This window comes from Clarias gariepinus, chromosome 19 (genome assembly GCF_024256425.1).
Source record: "Clarias gariepinus isolate MV-2021 ecotype Netherlands chromosome 19, CGAR_prim_01v2, whole genome shotgun sequence".
NCBI classification, from domain to species: domain Eukaryota; kingdom Metazoa; phylum Chordata; class Actinopteri; order Siluriformes; family Clariidae; genus Clarias; species Clarias gariepinus.
The window spans coordinates 2,424,020-2,436,389 of record NC_071118.1 but is presented as its reverse complement, the minus strand read 5'-3'; the positions used below and the strand labels follow the sequence as shown (position 1 = coordinate 2,436,389).

At 38.2% G+C, this 12,370-nt stretch overlaps 2 protein-coding genes across 5 annotated transcripts in view; one reads left to right on the top strand and one right to left on the bottom strand.

Annotated features, from left to right (window-relative positions):
- LOC128507330 (mitochondrial fission factor homolog B) overlaps positions 1 to 12,370 on the bottom strand; it is a 232,928-nt gene that overhangs the window by 34,614 nt on the left and 185,944 nt on the right. The gene's annotated exons all lie outside the window — the stretch shown is intronic.
- cldn2 (claudin 2) lies at positions 8,107 to 11,318 on the top strand. 2 transcript variants are annotated; one of them, XM_053478124.1, is made up of 4 exons: positions 8,107 to 8,426; positions 9,031 to 9,117; positions 9,332 to 10,222; positions 10,360 to 11,318. In XM_053478124.1, exons 3-4 carry the CDS (start codon positions 9,393 to 9,395, stop codon positions 10,379 to 10,381), a joined length of 852 nt encoding a protein of 283 aa, XP_053334099.1. In that variant the 5' UTR covers positions 8,107 to 8,426; positions 9,031 to 9,117; positions 9,332 to 9,392; the 3' UTR covers positions 10,382 to 11,318. The 2 variants fall into 2 exon arrangements, with proteins under 2 accessions (XP_053334099.1, XP_053334098.1); XM_053478123.1 differs by lacking the exons at positions 8,107 to 8,426; positions 9,031 to 9,117 and having other exon boundaries at positions 9,135 to 10,222.

The following is a 12,370-nucleotide window of genomic DNA, read 5'->3' as shown; positions in this document are numbered from 1 at the left end:
TGTAACTTTAAATCTGACTTGAAACCCATGACACTGGAGACTCCTCAAGAAAATGTTAAAATACTCCACACACACAAAAAAACCCACACATTACCAATAATTAGACAAACGCGGTATCGCATCATCCACTGTACACGACCGGTTATAACTTATGTATTAGAATAAGATCATTTTAAACACTATGCATGTGAAACTGCTTTTTGATTTTTTTAAATACTTTCTCAAAACGTAAGTTCTTTTCAAATTAAATACAGCTTAAATTCTGTTAAAAGCATTTTAATTTTGTTGTGTCAAGATACAAGCACAGAAACAAACAGTATGTTTACCTAATAAACACTATATCGTATATTTCCAAAAAAAGGAAGAATATGTACTCTTTGTCTGATGAACACAAAATGCCATCAAGGTTCCCCAGAGACATCATGGAAACAATGATCAAATTAAAACTGACCTCTTTGGCCACAATCACAAAAATTGCATTTCTGCATAATTTAATACGTAATTAGATTGACGGGCAAGTTATTGGTAAGATGGAGCCATGATTTATTAACAAACAACTTTGTGAACACCTTATCAATAGTTTATGTACTGGTAACACACATAAGGTCAGTATCTATAGGTGTGTGTGCAGGACCGGTCAGTGAGAGCTCAGTCTTTAGGTCCAGGTCAGAGTGTGTAGGTGCTGGTGTGGGAACAGTACTGTAGCTTGGTGTACTGCGCCAGTAAAGGTACTAAAGTAACAGAAAGTGTTAGAGATGGGTTAAAGTGTGTAGACTAGGGCCCTTTATAGAGCTTCCAAAATAGAGCAGAAGTGTGAGGCAGAGTGGCCTCGGTGGGGTCGCGGCACAGACTGACACCGAGGTCACAGGCGCATCGAGGCCAGAAATGATCAAAATATTATTGATGAAATAATTTGCAAATATATTACACAAATAAATTACTTTAAGAATCAAGAATTAAAGCTTAGTCTATAAGCAAGGTTTAATAACAATCAAAGTAAAAAAAAAATCAATAATAAGGAATTAATACATCTGTAAGGTCACTAAAAGATGAAGATAGTAAGAAACTACCATTTCTTGCAGCTAGGTGGTACATTTACATGGAAATTTGAATTTATTAAAACTTTTAAAAAAGTTTTAATATACAGAAATGGAATTTAATTATGATTTATTGTAAAGGTCTTTCATATTTACCTTTGTGATGTTTGCAGTTTAAATATAAAGTTAAACTCTTTAAAATGATGTAGCTGGCAATTTGATAATAATATTTTTTTGTCTCAGTATATTCAGTGCTGATCATTCTTAAAAAAATTAAATGAATAAAAAACAAAGCCAGCTTTGCTTCTTACGGTTTGGTTCATGTGTACTGTAAATGTAGTGTACATGAAGCCAGGCTGTGTACAACACAGGTCAGTATGGGGTCAGGGTGTTTGGCGTGCATGTCCGAGCACGTCCGCTGTGTAGGCGCTGGTGTGGGAACAGTGCTGCAGGGCAATACTGCTGAGAGAAGAGTGGCAATGAAGGTGTGAGACCTGGTGTCGCTTCTACACCTCCACAAACCAGAGCTGAAGCATGAGGTCTGGTGAGATGTAGGCACGAGACAATGAGACAGAGCAACACCAGACATCGAGATCCTGAGGGCACATGAGGGAAATGAAGTAGAGGAGAAATATGGATAAATTATGATTGAGATGGATATCAGATCTAAGTTGAATGTTTTATATAGACTATTAGAATATATCTGAATATACACTATACTGTGGGTTCATGTCTATAATAAGCTAAGCTCGTTCAGAGACTCGAGCCTGATAACTATAAGGGTATCTGTATGTGTAGGATATATGAATATCTCATTTTGACAATTATTTGGTTATATTTTATCATCTGACCTCAAAAGCCAATTTACGGTCATGTAAAGTGTAATGCATTAATTAGGCTGACTTTATTTGAAAGAAGAGCATACAGAGCATTTTTTAATATTATAAATGTTTATAAGTATTAATTTCAAATAAAGATAACAACAAACCTTTCTGTTATTTTTCTGCTTCTACACATTTACTAAGGTGAAGCTTAAAATGTTACAAATTACTATATCCTTATAATATCTTAGGAGAAGTCATATAATAATAATAATAATAATAATAATAATAATAATAATAATAATAATAATAATGTTTTACCATCATAAAGGTTTCATACTGTTTTATCATTAAGCACACAGTGATATAAATTTAGATTAAAGTATAAAGGCTTTAAATTTATGGCTTTTACATGAAAATTTTAATTTATTAAAACTTTAAAAACGTTTTAATGTACAGAAATGGAATTTAATTACGTTTAAGTGTAAATGTCTTTCAGACAGACCTTTTTTAACTGAAAAAGACTTTAAATAATTTTTAAAAAGGAATGCACAACTTCAGATTACTTTTTGCAATAATTATACATTAATAGATAATTAATTATTTAAACATTTTTCTTTACTAAACTATTTATAACCTGTTTGTAATTTGTTTATTAAAACATATAAATAATGTGTATTTGTGTATAACATTAAAATGTGTGTAAAGTAAAGTGACATCTTAGCAGGTGAAAGTATCCTGAATATCATCTACACTATTTTTATATTTATGTGGAATTTCTTATTATAAGGATGGAATAAACTGTATATATGATTATTAAAGCTTTCTTAATAATATAAACATACTGTACTCATTTCAAAGCTGACATCATCTCATTCCGTTTGCAGACAATTTGTCTTATTTTAAGCATTCGTTTCTAGAAAGAAGAAAATAATTGATCTGTTAATAAAATAAAAAAACAAAGCTTAAAATGAGTAGAAGCTTCTAAAAACAAACTGAATAAACTTAGATTTGTATTCTGCATATTCGTTTATACATTATGAGGAGTAATATTAGCTGCTCGTGATTACGTTAGAACAAAATGAAAAATAAATACAATTAAAATATACAATTTATATACATTATGATATGATAATACGTCAACTACTGGTCTATGCACGGGTCAGTATAAGGTCAGTGTGTGTGTGAGTCCAGGTCAGCGTGTCAGAGTGTGTGTAGGTGCAGGGTTGGGAACAGTTCTGCAGACACTACTACATGTAACATGTAGAACCGGGGGCCAGGAGAGAGAGACTTGTGGAGAAGAGCGGGTGAGAGAAGTGTGCCGGTGGAAGTGTGAGGGCTGGTGTCACCTTCCCAAATGAGATTGGAGGTGTGAAAACTTGTGGAGAGGACTAACATCACTGGGGTCATGATGCAGAGCGGCACAGGACCAATAATAATAATAATAATAATAATAATAATAATAATATAGTGTATCTGCAGTAATGCTAAGAGAGTAAACATACAATAGACCCATTTTCAGCTACATTGCATAAAATACTGTAGTCACAAAAAATATCTAACAATATATTACATTTATCTTACAATGTAATCATGCTATATTTAAAATATATATGTTTATACTACATCATTTTTTATTTATTAGTTAATATTCAGGTTGCTGCTTCCTTATCAGTGGTTAAGGCGTGCTGGCCTCTACAGTAGACATACACAGGACAGGTCAGTATGAGGTCAGTGTTTGAGTCAGGACCCAGGAGTGTGCAGGCGCTGTTGTGGGAACAATTCCTCAGACTCTGCGGTGAGAGAAGTGTGCCCACGAAAGTGTGATGCATGGTGTCACTCCTACACCTCGCAGATGCAAAGCCAAGGTGTGAGGCCCGACATGCTGACCCCGAGGTCAGTTGGGAATCAAGGTAGGAGGACAACAGAGGACAAAGCTAATTGTGACTCTGTCTTTAGTTATCAGGGGCTTATCATTTTTATATTGTTATGTTCAAAGGCACTATTTTGCATAGAAACTAGACAAAAGTAAAATAACAGACAAATGTGTAGCAATGCTTGTTTGGTGAGACCTTGTCAGTAAGAATCCTCTGTCCTGCAGTGGGTACTGGAACAGTGCCCTGGAACAATGGGTACTGGAGTGCAGGAAAAAAAACATACTTTTTTTAATACTATGCGCCCCCAAATTTTTAAAATTAGCAGTATTTTCTTTGAGACATGCTCTCCTTAAAATATATTTCATGGGAAATTGTCGACTTCATGCAATGAAACATTTTTTATAAAAGTTATAAAAAACAGAAATCGTACCATGTTGGGCCGAGTAAGATTTGCTGATCGATTTTAACACAAGTCTGAACTGCCTGCGGTAATTTTTTTTAAAATGTAGAATGTAGTAAAAATGCATTAATAGTAACAAAACACAACAACTTGAAAGTTTTTTGAAACTTGAAAGTTTTTTGAAAGTCAACTCTGAGTTTTTTTTTTAGTAGGCTGTCTAGACAGGATTTTGTTTGTGTAATCTGACAACCCTGACGTTATCTCATACAAGTACAAAATACATACTCTAGTGAAAGTAAAAAGAAGCTCATAAAAAATTTACACAGAGTAAAAGTTACCAAGTTACTTTTTTACCAGCGAGGGTGGGATGAGGGGATTCTGGTGTAGTTTAAAAAAGACAAGCGGATATAAATCTCAAAATAGTTGTTTTTAATTGAAGGAACACCTTTGCATAATAAAGCTGTTGTCTTTTTTTGTGCTTAAAAATCAAAGTGGTCGCATAAATATAGCCGGCATTCGCTTCATAAGAATTTAATGGATTTTCGTTCTTGTGAATTTAGCACGTTTGTTCTCCCAAAACTGATCTACCAATCAGTGCAGTTTCCGGGGTGCAATTTCTTTCCTTCGCCATTATTTTTTATTTTCCTTCATTTATTTTTTACTCAGTAGCGAATATGATTTAAAATGTAGCGAAATACAATACGTCAAACAAAACACACTCAAGTTAAACTAAAATTACAGATTCACTACTTTAAAAAGTAAAATGCACACAAAAAAAACCCTACTCAATTACAGTAATGTGAGTAAAGTTAATTTTTACTTTTCACCTCTGGTTTTTAACCCATTCGTGGGTGTGTCTAAATAAAATAAGATTAATCCCTGTCTTGTGTTTAATAAAAAAAAAAACTGGCCTTTACCAGCCAGGTGGTGTAGTGGTTAGCACTGTCGCCTTGCACCTCTAGGGTCCGGGCTCAATTCCCGTCTCCGTGTGCATGGAGTTTGCATGTTCTCCCCCGTGTTTGGTTGGTTTCGTCCCACAGTCCAAAGATATGCAGGTTAGGCTAAATAGGCCCAAATTGCCCGTAGTGTGTGACATGTGAGTATGTGTATGTGCCCTGCGATGGATTGGCACCCTGTCCAAGGTGTGCCCTAAGCTTCCTGGGACTCCTGGTCCCCGCGACCCTGAATACAGGATAAAGCTGTATATAAGATGAGTGAGTGAGTGGCCTTAACCAAAAATTAACAATTTCTGAATAACATCACCTATCTTAAGTGTCTTGTGTCTGAAAAGGGCTTAGAGAAGCATTATAGTCCTGCTTGTATTGTACTGTTTAATTTGCTTGTTTTCCCACACAAATAGGCAGATGTTACAATCTGATGCGCATGGCTCTAGATGAGCTTGATTTCCTCTCTGTGACTTAAATTGGCTAAAACCCCGGCCTCCCAGGAACTCCTTTAATGGCTTTTCTAAACATATGGAAATGGCTTGGCGTTAGGTCAAGACTGTACACGGGACGTGGCAATAACTCCAAGTCGAGATGTGTTAGTGAAGGATTGTGTGCACAGTTTACACAGACAGAAGAATCTCTTTTGCAAATTGGCGACAAGTTATCCGGCGATTTTCAAGGATGAGACGTGCCTTGCGCTGGATGTTCATGGGCCCGACTGTAGTGAGCCACCTCACCCAGGATCATCATTCACGGACATACGGCCTTCTTTAAAATGTTTAATATATATCAGATATATATGTGTATATGAACTAAATATTTATCAGGTCAGTCTGAGGTCAGTGTACGGGTCAGTGTGTGTAGGTGATGAGCTGGGAACTGTACTGCAGACTCTGGAAGAGTGAGAGAAGTTTGTATAAAGGTGTGAGTCCCTACACCGGCCCAAATGATGAAGGTGACAAAGGCTGACATGGAGAACTTTCGTAAGGTCATACAGCAAACTAAAGATTCTGCAGACACATGATCAATTTATATGAATTTATTTTTTATTATTTAGTTTTCTTATAAACGATAGGAAAATTTTAATTTCTGATTTAATTAAACACATCTCATTCTCTTATTAGGATCAGAATCTAACTCTTTTCCTCTTTAAAATCTTTTAGCATTTCCAGTCTGTTATTGATAAGTCTTTAAACAATTCCTGGTATCAGCCATATTTAACAATTATTGAGTCGCTGATCGTGGGTCAGTATGAGGTCAGCGACGGCGCGTAGGTGATCCGGTGGGAACGGAGGAGTATGAAGGGTGAGAGAAGTGTGCTGATGGAGGTGTGAGTCCTGGTGTTATTCCTACACCTTTCCAAATGAGAGTGGCGGTGTGAGGAGGGGTGAAGGGGAACGACATCAGCAGGGTTGAATTACATAAGAAGATATGTAATTTTGTTTTGTTTGCTGCCAATATATGTAGGTTTTTTTTCTACATGGATTTCTCAAAACATTATGTCACACGTTAGTCGTTAGTCGGCCAGACAGCCAGATGCCTCGCTTTAGCTGTTTTAGCGGCTGTTGCTAGCACTGCTATGAAATCACTTCGCTGATGGCGCTGACTGATGACATCAGAAGACACAAAAAGGCACATGAATTCCTATCTGTACGTACTTATTCAAGTCAAATGAACCTCTGAAACACCTTTATCCTGAGAACATAAACTGTGTGATGGAAACTGTGTGGTTGGTGTTCTGCTGAGGAACCAATCCCTCCTGTAATGTTAGCCATAATGTGAATGTTCAGTGTTTTTTTCCAGGTCCGAGGGAAAGCTGATAAAGCTCGGCGCTGATGTGGGAATCCTGATCCAGGCCCTTTAGGCTAAAGACTGGAGTGTGTCTCTCGACACCTCTCAACGCTCTCATTTAGGGAGGTGCAGAAGCAACACTGGCAACATCACACCTCCAGACACACACTTCTCTCACCCTCTCGACACCACCACTCTCTTTCTGCTGGCACCTCCATCCTCGGGTCTGTGTTCAGGAGCATTGTTCCCACAGCAGCACCTACCCACAATGCCCCTGGCCCCAGTCATGCATCTCCCACTGACATGGTTTTATTAGGCCGTGGTGACTCGTGCATTGGTGGAGAGCTCCAGCATTTATATACATGGTTTATAATCTTTTATTCTTTATTAAGTCATCAGTAACTCTGTGTGACCCAATAATTTGAAAAGATGTTGCTATATCACTAATATAAGGTTTTATTCCATAGATTTGCTCACCTTGAGTGGGTTTGGGGTAGTGTGACAACTGTCACTTTACCTCTATAGAGTTATTATTGCATATATCCTAGTGGTCAAAAGGGGAACTGCAACAAGTGCCCATTGGGGAAGGGATCACGCTGCCCCAATGCTCTCACTGTGGAGGTGTATTAAAAGACTGGACAGTTATTATGCTGTAATATTTGGTCTAGTTTTGATTCATTTGTGCGTTTTTTGAGAGTAGTTGGGATGGAAGTTATGCTGCAACCTGGCAACCCTGGTTAATGACATTATCTTGCTGATAAGAAAGTCTAAAACCGCTTTAAATTAGCTGCTAAGTTTGTGTATGACTGTACATACCAGATGACTCTCAGCTGTTTCTTACGGCGGTACTCGCAAGATAGTGTCTTACAGTATAGCGTACATCTAACTTGGTAGCTTCTTGACTTATTTTTCTTTGAGACAGTGACGTTATCAGACTATAACAAGCCTTTACTGACTTTTGGGATCAATTTTTGTGAATCCTGCTCAAGTATGAAAACTTTTAAAGAACCGTAAAAAAAAATAACAAAGTTTTAAAAAAACAATGACGCCAAAACATTTTGAAGATCAGAAACAGCGTCTTCTACAGTCAAGGATCGGTAAAATATAACTCACATAAGAGCAGGTGATTTGGGTTAGAGCACCATGATTTGGAACAAAACATGGACTTTGACCAGTACAAAAAGGCACACAATGACTACAGCTTGTGTTTGTTATTTCCTGAGTATAACGGCTTGTAAAAGATTTAGTGGTCATTGAAAATGCCAGAACTTCTAACTTATTAGTGTCCAGAGACTATGCTGCAGTGTGCTGACTTTAGTTAAACACGTTTAGTGCGATAAAGGAAGCAGGAGAGCATTTTAATCTCATTACTGCACTGGTGACATGTGAACAGAGATTTGATGAGATTAAGCTCAAACAAAACCCAAACTCTCTCTCTCTCTCTCTCTCTCTCTCTCTCTCATGCATACACACTTTAGCTGTAACAGAGTACCAGAACTTCACATCAGAGCGCAATTGTATCTTCGGCAGCATCGCTTTGTGTCTTCGTAATGGTAAGTAACTATGGTAAGTGTGTGCTTAAGAGAAAAAAATGAGAGGAGGATTTTCTATTATAGAATGAAACTGCATCTCTGATTACTAATTAAGCAATATCTATTGTTTCGTTAAAAGAGCTAATTGAAACATTTACAAAAACAGTCTAGGTTTGCAAATTACACAATATTTGAACACGTTAGTAATCAAGAATCGATTCATCAATGAAAACTACAACGTCCAGTATTGCTCACTACCTGAACTGTAAGTGCGCCCTCTTGTGGTGTACACGTTAATAGATATGCCAGCTACAGAGAAATATTACTTTGTTAAGCTCTGGCATATTTTTTATTAATAATCTATATTAGTAAATATAGTATTGTAGGTAGCGTTAGACGTGTTAGTGTTTGCAGTGTTAGTCAGGATAAGACTGCTAGTGTTGGGCTAATCGTACCTTCAATTTAATATCAGGTATTGGAAACAGAGAGGGGGTGTGAATACTTTTGTATGACAGGCAATACTTTAGTCAATAGTCCACTTTGAAAACTTTTATTTCACTTGAAATCAAGAAGCTTCAGATGATTAATTTTCTTATCTTGTTTGTCATGCATGCTGGAAAAAGAGGAAGAAGCCCTTATTTTGAGGTTAATGCGGTTGTCCTACTTTCAGCAGCCTTGGGTTTACCATGGGGCAGCAATTTCCTGTTTTGGGGTGAGTAACGGGTGAATCTTTAACCTACTTCTCTGTGTACATGTGTGCTTACATGTGGACTGTGGAAACTCAGTGTTTAGACAGGAGAGGACAGAAGAGTTCGAAATAGGAACAACAGAAACTCAGATGGGAGAGGACACACAATAAAGGGCAGAGTTAGTCTGATACGTATAGAGCTTACTACACATTCCGTTTGTCTTCTTATTTTTAACAGATCGTGAGCTCATCGCCAGTCGTTTAAAGCATTGAAGCACAACGCGCCACCATTCGCAGCGATGGCCGCAGCCGCAGTGGAGCTGATGGGATTCTTCTTGGGCATCATTGGCATGGTCGGTAACTTGACGGCCACCCTGCTGCCCTACTGGGAATTCTCGGCCCACATCGGGTCCAACATCGTCACGGCTGTGAAAAACGTGAAGGGCCTGTGGATGGCCTGCGTCCAACAGAGCACCGGTGCCTTCCAATGCGAGACCTACAGCACCATCCTTGGCCTCTCCACCGACCTGCAGGTGGCCCGAGCCATGATGGTCATCTCGGTGATCTTATCCGTCCTAGCCATTGCCGTGTCCAGCATTGGGATGCAGTGCACCGTGTGCATGGACGGCTCCGCCGCTAAAACAAATGTAGCCGGAGCCGGAGGGTGCCTGTTTTTAACCGCCGGTCTCCTGTCGCTCATTCCAGTTTCCTGGAGGACCAATGAAGTCGTGCAGACTTTCTACCAGTACACCATACATGAGAGTCTGAAGTCCGAGATCGGAGACTGCCTGTACGTCGGAATCGCTTCGTCTCTGATGTCGCTGATAGGCGGAGGACTGCTAAGCATGTCCTTCTGCAGTAATCTAGATTCACACAGAGGGTTCAGGCGCCATGGTGTGGGTTACCCGTATCCAGAACGCGTGGAAAAACGTGCCGCGCCCCAAGCCGCAACACACACAATGCCTTACCAGACTACGGCTACACTGCAGAGCGCGATCAACATGAATCCCACCAACAGGAACCAGACCTTGATTAGTCAGATCAGTAGCAGTAGTCACTCCAGTGCTGGAGTCAGAGACTCCAGGACTCCGGCACGCCAGAAAACCACAGCTAGCTATGATGTTACGGGGTACGTCTGAAGAGTTCCTGTTTCGCACCATGAACCTGAAAACCTTGAAGTCTTTAAAAAAAAAAAGACTTGTGTTTGTGAATACGTCATGGGTTTTGCTTTATATATTAAACATATTAATATTAATTTCATTGCAGAAAACAGAAGTATTATGGCTGACATTTTCTCCGGTATATTTTTGTTCCTGCTGAGAGAACGATTTGGGAAACAGTGGGTCGTGACTGTAAGCGAAACAAATCAATACCAGGTCAATCGACCCATGGAGCCTTGCAAAAGCGAGTGTGTAAACACCTAGAGCTAATGTTTCACATTAACGGTTTACTACGGCTGTAAAAGCGTACTTAAAGATGAACTCTTGCAGGATTTTTCATTTTGTATGGTTACGTATTTGACACACGGACTGGTTTTTCTTTCTTAACTGACACCAAAAATACACATCAATTAAAAAGATTTAAAACGTTACATGCAAAAGAAATTAGAAACATGTGCAGGATTCATGGAGCCTTAATGGTGTTAGAGAGAGCACTGATCGGATGTCTGATTTCTTTTTTTTTTTTAGTTGAAAACACAAACTTCTATTAAAGTTATTATATTTAATAATGAGTTGTTGCAATTTGAAAGCTTGAAATATCATTGTACACACTAAAACAACAAGTCTAATATTCATCGAGTTTGATTGGCGCATTTATTAAAGAATTAAGCCAAATGGATCAAGTCATCTTAAAAGTCTGGATAACTCTTAACTCTGAGCAGCACATCACTCCACCTGTATGTTTGGCCTGGGTCAATGATTTACAGCAGGAGCAGCATCGACTGGAATCACCTCCATCGATTTTGGCGCTGTGAGAAAGTTATGTTCCTGCACCAGAGTGCAAAGGGGTGTTCAAACATACAGAGTAGTGTTTTAGAAATGTGTCTAATGCACTCCTGTCTCAATGTAAACAAACACCTGCACCAATAGATATTAATTAGAAAAGATAAAGTGAATATTTTTACTGGGATTAGTTCATATTTTCACTTTGGCTGAAATAACAGCGCTGAAGTGGTATAAGTGAATTTTAACACGCTGGAGTGGTTTTAAGACAAAACTTCATCTTTATTCTTTTATCTACTTTTTCCATTTCTCATCTGTGATTCACTCTCCGATTACCGAACAGGGAGTGTATTTGTCTGAGTACCAAAGAAGGACAACTTAGTGTAAACAAGGCGTAAGATACTCAACCTTACAGAATGGGATTTCTTTGTTAGACAGAGAGTTCTGCTGTACAGAAAGACACACAGACAGACATGAACGTGGGCTTTAACCTTAAATAATAATAATAATAATAATATCACTTATATCATCAATTAACTATTTCTACAAATTCTTTTCTGTCAACAACATGTACTAACACTAGTTCACTGTAAGCAGATACACCACTTGGATGTAAAAATATACACTGCCTGTGTTTGCTAGGGGGCATAAAGATTGGACTTATCGATTGGTCTGATGAGGCCAGACTGACCCTATTCCAGAGCGATGGCGCGTCAGGTCATAGCTTGATGATGTTTTCCCCTCTTCTTTAAAACTGAACTGCAATTCTGTTAACATAAGAAAAGGAGGGACAGTCGACCTTCAGACTGGACAACATCTCTCTTATGATTGAAATATAAAACAATAGTCATAATCATGGAAACAAATATGGGTGTGTACATTTTATCATAAGAAGATGTGTGTCTGTATACTTCTTGTGTGTCTGTGAAGCCTTGAGTGGAGATACTGTAGAAATGTGTGGAAGTGGAGGATCCTTTAAAGTCAGGTTTGCTTTAAATACAACATATGAACGTCATGTTCTTGGTGAGATCAGGTTTTTGTACATGCCTACAGTGATGTTATGGGGATCTCTGCTGGTGGGAACCTGGAATAGCGCCTCCTTAAAGAACGGAGAACTTCTGCATCAGCATCAAAAGTTCTTATCAGAGCATTCATGACAAGAAAACCTCAGATCTACACATCACTATATCAAACCACTACGAAAGTATTGTTATAACCAGCACGTCTCTTTCACTGTGCACATTTTATGAAAATTTATGAACCTTAAACCCTAAAGCTTTTTTGGAGTAATTTTCCTTAATAAAGAAATGACCAAGCATAATATATTTTGTCTT

Coding starts and splice junctions, on each gene's coding strand:
- cldn2 (XM_053478124.1), top strand. CDS start 9,393: ATGGCCGCAGCCGCAGTGGAGCTGATGGGATTCTTCTTGGGCATCATT. Junction 10,223..10,359: donor GCTAGCTATGATGTTACGGG/GTACGTCTGAAG, acceptor ATTTCATTGCAG/AAAACAGAAGTATTATGGCT.